Source organism: Equus caballus, chromosome 8, assembly GCF_041296265.1.
Source record: "Equus caballus isolate H_3958 breed thoroughbred chromosome 8, TB-T2T, whole genome shotgun sequence".
NCBI lineage: Eukaryota > Metazoa > Chordata > Mammalia > Perissodactyla > Equidae > Equus > Equus caballus.
Window position 1 is genome coordinate 12,158,299 of NC_091691.1, and position 10,333 is coordinate 12,168,631.

The 10,333-nt window shown below is 42.3% G+C and overlaps 1 protein-coding gene across 1 annotated transcript in view; it reads left to right on the forward strand.

Annotated features, from left to right (window-relative positions):
• PIWIL3 (piwi like RNA-mediated gene silencing 3) overlaps positions 1-4,590 on the forward strand; it is a 30,990-nt gene extending 26,400 nt beyond the window's left edge. Inside the window, exons 16-20 of the mRNA XM_023646955.2 lie at positions 524-594; positions 980-1,133; positions 1,833-1,958; positions 2,822-2,969; positions 3,120-4,590. Coding sequence (XP_023502723.1) covers positions 524-594; positions 980-1,133; positions 1,833-1,958; positions 2,822-2,969; positions 3,120-3,236 — 616 coding nt within the window. The 3' untranslated portion in view covers positions 3,237-4,590. The remainder of the gene's footprint in view (positions 1-523; positions 595-979; positions 1,134-1,832; positions 1,959-2,821; positions 2,970-3,119) is intronic.
• Positions 4,591-10,333: the final 5,743 nt, after the last annotated feature.

Genomic DNA, 10,333 nt, shown 5'->3' on the forward strand with positions numbered 1-10,333 from the left:
TCCAGGGGGGTTAGGACAGGGACAATTCTGCTACAGTAGGGCTCCGATCTGTGAATAGAACATTGAGACAAATATGTAATTTTAACTGATATCTTGGTAAGCGGTCACAATAGCTATTATTGTTGAAGGAAAACTAGTCCTTCAAAGCAGATTATTATGGGTGAGCCAGCGTTTAAGACATGGCCTAGAAGCAGGAATCTCCAGGAGCACTGGGTGTTCATTTTGTGGCATCCCTCTGTAGGTGGAAGGACCGGAGTCTCGCATATTGAAAGCGTGTATGATTTTTAGTAACGTTAATGAATGCTTTCCTGTCTATATTACTATTTGTGTGCATTTAAAATTTTATTAAATGCCTAAGAGATCAGAAGAGACCCATGCTTTGCTGTCTGCATGGGAATGAAAGAAGGGATCCTCAATTGGATCCTCAGCTGCCAATAATGATTTTCTGGGTCATAGATTAATCCAGAATCAAAATGATGACATTCATTTTCCAAACTCTGAAGGCTTCTTTTTCTCCAAACAGGTGGTTCTCTCAATGTATCTTCCAGGAATCGGGGCAGGAGCTTGTGAATGGGCTGAGGGACTGCTTGCAAGGTCAGTGTCCGGGAGAAGTTGGAGCACTTGAGTCTATACCGGTACTTCTCCACCAGTGCGGATACTGACCCCCGGGGACATTTGGCAATGACTGAAGACACTGTTGGTTGTCACAACTGGGATGGAGAAGCTATTGGCATCTAGTCTAGTGGGTAAAACATTTTACCACCCGTGGGACAACAGCACCCCCACCCCCACCGCAGAGAAATATGGCTCAAAATTTTAATACTTTCATTGAGAAACCCTGATTAGACTGAGGACTTAAGCAGTGCAACGGTCCCGAAAGCTATGCTATTGAAAAATGAACCTAGAAGGGGTCAAACTAGCATTGGCCAGTTTGTTCCAAGTTATGGCTCATTTACTTGTGTTTCTGGCTTCCTTTTAGCTGCTCTGAAGCTCTGGCGTGAACATAATCCATTTATGCCACGTTCTGTTATTGTGTATCGGGATGGCGTGGGAGATGGTCAGCTTGAAGCATTGATTAAGTATGAGATACCACAGATTTCATCCTGCTTAGAAAGTATTTTACAAACGAACGAGTAGGTATATCAGTTATAAAGTGCAGATTTTGTAAGCTCTACATTTTAATCTTGGACGAAGATCTGACAGTTTGATGTGTGAATTATGAGAGAGAAAGAGCTAGAGAAGAACAGAGGCTTCAGTGGATGGGTGGGGAGAACGGAAACCCTTCCCGCTTTGACTCTGTGCTCCACGCCCACGTCAGAGTACGGAGCAGAAGTGGAACATTGCAGTAGAAAATTTTTCCCCCATGGAACCCCTAGGAATCTTTCTCTTTTTCTAACGTCCCTTCAAGCCTTTGATGCAGGAGGGCTTGCTAACGTCAGATATTCGTTAAAATCCATGAACATAGTCTGTCAATGGTTTCTACTTATCCAACTCCTTTATGCTGGAGTTTTGTGGGTCCCAGGGCCGGGGATCCCTCCAGCTGCCCCCTCTGGCCTCAGCTGTTAGTCCTTGAAGCCTGGTGCCCAGCATAGATAGCAGAAGTGGTCCTGACCTTGTGAGGAATGGACCCTTCCCCTCGGAGATGGGTGGCTGTTGAACCCTCCTTCTCTACTGCTTGAATCAGGCACTAAGACAGTAAAGTTGGGAGTGATGGAGAACTGCCATCTGCAGATTCTTTTGAATGGCTCCTGTGTTTGCGGTGTTTTGACACTCTGAATGCTTCTAAGATAACACTAAGTGAACATAGTGACCCTGATTATGATTTTTTTAAGTGTCAAACTAGCTGTCATTGTGGTGAAGAAACGAATCAACACCCGATTTTTTGTTGAGTCTGAAGGAAAACTTCGAAATCCACGTCCAGGAACAGTCGTTGATGTAGAGTTGACCAGGAAGGAGTGGTAAGCCACCTTTATTTATTCTAAATATTCCCTTTTATTCAAATAGTAACAGAATTTTTTGAGGTTTGCATGATTTGGAGGAGAAAGGAAGAATTGACCTAAGGAAGGTTAAAAATTGTATGAATAGATACATTGGATTATAGATTTTTCTGTCTTCAACCATTTTCTTCTCACAGAATTTTAAAAATATACTCTAAATAGACTTATCACTCTAAGATTGTGCTGTTATAAGGAAGAATGATAGAACTTCTTTAGACTTGTAAAGTCAATTAGCAAGTGAGAAAATTATGCCAGACCACAGCAGGAAATAAAGCATGACATTCATACCAATTAGGGAGAAAGGAAGTAAAATTAAAGAAGGACATTGTTCAATCTAGTAGAAACAGGAAAGGATTAAAGAAAAAAGTAAATGAAAAGTATGATCAACACAAAGCATAACATAAGACGATACACATAAAAATAAATTCAATATTTACAATAAGTGGATTAACCTTACAAGTCCTATCATTTAGGGAGTTTGAATATATTCACGTGATTCTCAGGGAGAGGCGGGAAGTGTCCACCCTGGATCTCTGAATCAAGTTACCTATGACCATATCAAATGTGCCAGTTTCATGTTTTTACCTCTAGATATCACTACTTACGCTTGTAAGTCTAAATCCCATGAGAGTTATTACTTGTGTGAATATCGTCCTGGCTGGATTTGCTTATCAAGTCAGTGCTCAACGGTTAGCTAGGCTTCTAAATGTAAAGGAAACTGTCTGTAGGATGGATTTCTGTAAATGAATGTCATTTCAGATACCAGGTTCGCTACATTCTTTTTCTTAAATAAGCTTAAATACCCACACGTTCTGTAATTCCAGGTACGATTTTTTTATTGTGAGTCAGTCTGTGAAAGATGGTACTGTCACGCCTACTCATTACAACGTCATCCACGACACCGTTCGCTTGAGCCCAGATACGGTCCAGGGGCTAACTTACAGACTATGCCACATGTATTATAATTTGCCAGTGAGTATTTTTTTGGATACTGATTTTCCTTCAAATCTGGAAAATGGTTCAAAATCGAATCTGTTCTTTTTGAACCTTAGAATTGATATCGGTGAAAATTTAAATTTAGGAAAAGTAGATATAAGGTTAAAATATTTGTTTCTCCTAAAGGGTGTCATCCGAGTTCCGGCTCCTTGCCACTACGCCCACAAACTGGCTTACCTCGTGGGCCAGAGTATTCACCAAGAGCCACATCATTCCCTGACAAACCGTCTCTTTTACCTTTGACCTACAGAAGGAGGCCAGATGGGATGTGGAAGACCACAATTTGGAAATTGATTGATTTTTTTCCTTTTGAAGCTGTACGTCTCAAATATTTTCCTGGACGCAGAGTTTTAGAGTCTAATCATCCTTGATTGGACATGGAGGAGATTCAGGGGGGTGGATGCTATTTTCCATCCTACCACTGACTTAACATGAGACTTCTGTTTTCCAGGAGGGAGAACTGACAGTGAGGGTTAGGTCTTGCAATTTACCTTTCAAATGTGTTACAATGACTTTATGATGAAAGGTGCCTGCATGTTTTGCACTCTGAGCAAGGCTGCTCGATTAATTGCAGTGGTTGGGCATTAGCTACCTGGAGGGTACATCTACGAACTAGTCATTCTATTTGGAAAGTGATAGATACTTTATTTTTGAAACATTTTGTTTTTAAAGGACAGCAAACTGATAAAAATAGCAAAATTAAATGGGGATTTGTGTTATTTAATATTTTGTATGAAAGAAAGAACCTATATGAAGTATTGTTTATTCTTGGTACTGGGGTGGGAATTTGAATGTATTTTTGGCGAAGCTGTAATAAAGGAGAGCCTTGTGATTTAAAAGTTGGCAGCTTAGGAACATTGAGACATTTTGTCACTTTTTCCGCAAAGAAGGGAAATTATGAGCTCTATTAGCATTTCTGTTTAATTCATCCTCTGGAGCATGTTCCAAGTGGGATATTACCGTGTTAGCTGTACAATAATCAGAAGAGACTCCTGAATAAGTTGTTTAAATGAAGCTATTATGTTTCTCCTGAAAGTAAACACGTTATTTTCTCTCCAGTTAAAACTATCTTTAAATAGAATCCGGAAACAGTACGTGAAACTTGGTTTTCTTATACTCCTAAATAGAGTGGTATTTCCGGGGAGGGGGTAATGAGTTTCAGAAATATACCAGAAAGGGTATGTTTATAAACAGTATAGTTCCTTTGACTATTAGTTCATCAATTTAGGTTTGCAATCGAATTCATCTTATAAGAGATAAAATTAAAGCAAGTCATTTAAAAATATATCATAATCTAGTAACCTCTACCCAACAGTACTGCCAGTAATGATAAATATAATACAAGAGATGGGTCCATGATTAAAGAAAGTTAAGGCAATATGTTCTTTTCAAAAATAGAATTTGATTTATGATAGTACTTTCTAGAAATCTATAAAAATAATTTGGAAGGAACAGATTCAAAGTAGTTATTAAAAACTTTCTGAATGTTTCCTATAAATGCAATGCAAATATCATTTATTCATAGCACTATACAATAATGTCTAGATTTATAAATTTAAAACGGTGTGATTCAATAAAGATATTCATGTTAAAATCATTGAATTGGGTCATATTATCTTAAAAATACATGCTGGTTTTAGGCTTCTTAATCTACTGATTAGAAAAAATTGTTGCTTTTCTAAGAAATGGAAATATTGTGACTAGGGAGCTATCTGATTTTATTAGCCTACTAGTCCTTTATAAGTTAGATGAAGGAAGCTGAGTATTCAATATTTCTAGGAGAAAGCCTTACTATCCCAAAGGTTTATAGATAAAATTTTTATAATGTATCACAGTGCCTAAGTTTCACCTTACTGAATAGGTGTTTGGGGAACTAATTAAAGGTCTTCCAGGAATGGATTTGAGCTAAGTAGCAATACAATATATAATTTAAGGAAAGTGAACTTGCTCACTCTAGCAGTAGTAAATAAATCGTATATATCAAACCTCCCACTGAGTAGAGCTGAAAGCTGGACAAGATATTAGAAAAGAACGTTGTATAGTGTTACCAAGCAAAGGCTCACTGCCTGATGAGCATAGAAGCGACCACTACAGCACCAGGTTTTGAGAGAAGAAAGAGCTTTCTTGCATGGCCCACCAGCAAGGAGACAGGAGGCAGGGCTCAAATCTGTCTCCCTGAGCTGAAGCAGGGACACACTTTTAAGGAGTTGGGAGTGGGAGTGGTTACATGAAATGCAATTGCCCGCCTGTGCTGTGCTGCTGGCCTTCCTGTGGGGCTGCATGAAGTGAGCCCTGGGGCTCCTGCCCTGGGGCAAGACTCTAGGGCCTTCCTGCTGAGGTGGGGGCCGTGGTTCTGCTCTTCTCAGGGTCTCAAGGCTCCTGCCTCTTGGGGCTGCCCCTGCCCTAAGCATTTCCTTCTTCGCATGCCAAAGGCTGTCCCTGTGTGTGTATGTGGGGGGAGGGGCCCTCAGCCCTCCCCCATTCTGCTTAGAGGCCAGGATACTTGAAGAAGTGCCTAGGCCTCAGACCCTAGCTTCCCTTTCCTGCTCTCCAGGCTAGTCCAAACAGGGTGTGTCACCTACCAATCCTTAGCCCTAATCCCACCCACACCCCATCTCCCAGCCCACATCCACCTGTGTCCTCTGAGACTGGGCAGAGCTGGGACCAGCTTGATATTCCTTCCTGGCCAGCTGGGATTCCCGCTGGACTTCATCTCCTGCCTCGTTATTAAAGGTTTCACCCCTTGCTGTCACCATGGGCTTCGGGCAGATCAAGGTAGGCTCGCTAGTTGGCACAGGGGCACCTGCTGGGTGGCAGGACAAAGGCTGGGTTCTAATATGTGCGGGCTACTGGACATCTTGCTGTTTCAGAGATTGAAGCTCGAGGTGCTTGCCAGGGTCCCCATTAATGACCCCTCAGAGAAGATGTTGAGTGATGGTCAGATTGTACAACAGGTCAATTGGGGACCAGTAATGACAGCTCCATGAATGGCAGTTTACCCCAGTGTGCTTGGTTCCCTCACGGAGTGGTTCATTCCTCTGCCTGTTCTGCGCACTCTGCCAGCAGCCTTCACAGGTCACCAGCTTCCTGCCAAAATTTCCACAAGCGAATGATTCCCTCACACTCATTTAGCTAGATGATTTCATCTTTATGTTTTCTAATTTCTGTTTAATAGTTTTCGAATGCCATGCTTCTTTATATGAATATTTTAGCATCTGTGAGAAACCTCAGGGTCACTGATCATCAGTTATCCGAGGCCGTCACTGATTCTCCTTCCCCTGGGTTTGACGTTCCTGGGGGGCAGGAGCTGTTGTGCCCCCGACCGTGGCTGCCCAGCACTGTGCTTGGTATAAAGTAGCTTGGGTGGGTGTGCAGAATGGGCCTGAGCTGCTTTGTGCAAATGAAGCCATGGGGCTCTGGTGGCAGACTCAGGGCCAGCCCCCTGCCTCGTGACTTGCTGTCCCCACCCGGGTCTTTCCAAGGCCTGGTTCCCACAGCCAAGCTCTGCTCCAGGCTGGCCCCTGACAGTTTTCCTTGATGGCGGGCAGGGGGCAGGTCAAGGACAGGAGGAGACATGTGTGTGAGAATCAAGTAGCTGACACATCTTCCCTCTGCCTCTGTGCTGGGACTGGGGCCACACTCTCCCTGTGCTTATTTCTCACCACACCCCCGGGAGGCAGCTTTACCATCGACTCCATTTAGAGAGGAGGAAACCCCTTAGAAAGGTGGGGTGAGTGCGATTTCTATATTATGTGCACACACATGTCAGGGGAAGCTTGGCAAATGTGGTTTCGTGGGAGGGTCTGTCCTCTCTTCTGGAACAACATCCTTCCTTTTTAGGGTCAAGAATGTTCCTTGATAGGATGATAATTCGTGTAGAGGCAGCTTCTTTATGCATCTGTACTTAGCGACCTTAGGCCTCCAAAGTCATTGAACCTTGACTGTGTCAGGACAGCCATCTGAGAGCCCCTAGGCTGGGGTGGGGGTGGGTCCTCCTTACCTGCCCAGGACATAAGTGGGGGAAGGTGGAGGTTGGAGGTGTCTCCTGGCTAAGCAGCCAGGACTTCTTGGCACCAACACCTCAGGCCCCTTGGCCCTGGTGGGTGGCGTGAGCCCAGGGGAGCGTATTGTGGTCGGTGATGGTTGTGTGAACTGAAGGGGGACAAAGGTTGGCATCAAGAACAGGTGCACAGCTTTGTGACAAATCGGAATGTCTTTGTCTTTGTGTTTGATCACTCGTGGAAGGTACTTTAAAGCCTGATGGATTTTAATAGACACGCCCTGCAACATCACTGCAAAGTACTGAATTCTCAGGATCCTTCATCACTCTGCCCGCTGGTCGTGCTGACTCACGTTTATGTCTGTTATCTTATATAGAGTTAGGATTAGACTCAGGGTCGACAAAGAGTGTTTTAAAAACATTGTTGGATTCTTATCAGTTGTATCCTGAAGGCGTCTCTCACTTCTGGAATCCACTCCAACCACGAGGAGGAGAGTCCCTCCAACGCCTATGAAATGGAATCTTCAGGAGTTTTTAGTTTTAAAACCGGGGATCTGCAAGATTCAGTTCCTCATGATTGCAAAATATGTATTTCTTAATATTTTGGTTTTGCACAAACTGATGCTTTTGAAAGAGGTGTTGTTAGTTGGGCTCTTTGACTTTTGAGGCCATCTTTAGGGGTGGAGCAGTAATAAATGTGGGTCCACTTTCACATTCAGGGTGCAGATCCGTGTGACCCAAACTGTCACACTTTCCATTTAGTGACATCTCTGTGTTCCCCTGCCCCTGAGTGATGATGATTCTCTTCTGACACTTGGGAATGTGTTTTTTTAAACTTCAGGTGCCTTTTTAAAACAATTCAAACATGAAAATCCTCATGAATATTTCAGGATGTCCTGGTACCTGGAACATTAACTAATAGAATTCCTCTGGGTTTTCATTGCCCTAGTTCAGGTCCTTTCAAGTGAGTGAACAAGATTCTGTCTTCCCTTCCGGGGGTTACTTTCTATGTTGACGGTGCGTAATATAGTGTTTTAATGCTCATAACAGCTTTATTGAGATACAGTTCACATATAATACAAGTCACACTTGAAGGTGTGCAATTCAGATTTTTTAGTACACTCACAGAATTGTGCAACATCACCACGATCGATTGTGGAAACTTTCCCTCATCGCTCTAAAGGGAACACCTTCCTCATTAGGGACAGTCCCATTTCCCCTAACCCCTCAGTCCTAGGCAAACACAGATTCTCTTTCTATTTCGATGGATTGCCCTATTTTGAACATTCCATGTCAATGGACTCATACAATGTGTGACCTTCTGTGTCTGGTTTCCTTCATGCAGCATAATGGTTTCAGGGCCCATCCATGTTGTGGCGTGTGTCAGTACTTCATTCCCTTTTGATTGCTGAATAATATTCCACTGTGTGGCTGTAGCAGTTTATTTATCCATTTTTCAGTTGATGGACATTTAGATGTTTCCAATTTTGGCTGTTATGTGAGGGTTCCAGTTTCTCCAGATCCTCACCAACACTTACCGTCTTTCTGATTCTAGCCATGCTATGGGTGTGAAATGATATCTCACTGTGGTTTTGAGTGGTATTTCTCTGGTGGCTAATGATGTTGGACATCTCTTCAGGTGCTTAATGACCATTTGTGTGTCTTCTTTGGAGAAATATCTGTTCAGCTCATTGGCCCATTTTCTAATTGGGTTATTCGGGTTGTAACTGAGTTGTAATAGCTCTTTATATATTCTAGATATGTTTCTGATCAGATATATGAGCTTCAAATTTTTCTCCATGTTGTGAAGAGTCTTTTCACTTTCTTAATGGTGTCCTTTGAATCTCAAAAATTTTACATTTTATTCCTAATGAAATCCTACTAGTTGGAAATTATTTAGACATTAAATCGTATCCTCATCAATATTTTGGTTATATGAATTAAAAACCAAATATGAAAGGATTAGAAAAGATTTGAATGAGTTTGTTTCAAGGTTTGCTCTAGATCCAAAAGAACTCGTCAGGGAACACGTCATTCCCCTGTTCGGGTATTTCATTATTGTCCTTTTAATGTCCTTGGGATCAGTAATCATAATCCCTTCTCATTTCTGTTATTGGTAATTTGTGTTTCTCTCTTCTTTTTCTTAGTAAACCTGGATAGAGGTTATCTATATCTTTGATCTTTTCAAAGAACTGATTTTGGTTTTATTGATTTCTCTATTGATTTCCCATTTTCAGTGTCATTGATTTCTGCCATAATTTTTATGATTTCCTTTCTTCTGTTCGCTTTCAGCTTGCGTTGTTCTTTCTCTAGCTTAGATTATCATTTCAGATCTTTCTTTTTTCTATCTGTGCATTCACTGCTATGAATTTCCTTCTGGGTCCCGCTTCCACTGTATTCCACACATTTTGATAAGTTGCATATTCATATTAACTTAGTGGAAAATATTTGAAATTCCTCTTGAGACTTTTTTTTTTTTGGATCCATGTGTTGTTTAACTGCAGCTATTTTGGGATTTTCCAGCTATGTTTCTGTTCTTTTCTACTTTAATGTGTTTCTTTGTTCTGAGAACATACTTTGTATGATTTCTATTGATTTAAATTTGTTGAGGTGTGGGGTTTGTTTTTTTTTCACCCAGAATGTGGTCTATTTGGTGAATGTTGTATGTGAGCCTGAGAAGACTGCGTATTCTGCTTTTGTTGCATGCAGTATTTTATAAATGTGCGTTAGATCCAGTTGATGGATGATAGTGCTCAGTTCATCCTTGCTGGTTTTCAGTCTGCTGCATCTGTCAATTCCTGAAAGAGCAGGCTTCGGTGCTATAATAGTGGATTTGTCTAATTCTATGCCTGTTCACCCTCACAGTGGATTTGTCTAGTTCTCCTTGCAGTTTCATCAGTTTTTGCCCCATACATTTTTTGTTGTTGTTGTCGTTGAGGAAGACTGGCCCTGAGCTAACATCTGTTGCCGGTCTTCCTCTATTTTGTATGTAGGATGCCGCCACAGCGTGGTGTGATGAGCGGTGTATAGGTCCATGCCTGGGATCTGAACGCACGAGCCCTGGGCTGCTGAAGCAGAGCACGTCAACTTAACCACTGTGCCACCAGGCTGGCAGCAGGAGGGGAGAAAATGCCACCCCAAATCACACAAACCACCGTGGGTGTCTGCATAGTGAGGACACATCAATGGAAGCAAGGAGGCGCTGAGAGACTAAACGATCAGAGAATTTATGGTCATTTGGTACAAGGGCTCCCAGGCAGGATGAAGCCTTGTGCAGGAGCGCTCTGTTCTGGACGCTGCCTGGAGTTGTTTCCACACTGTGTCTCCTGATGCCTCATCC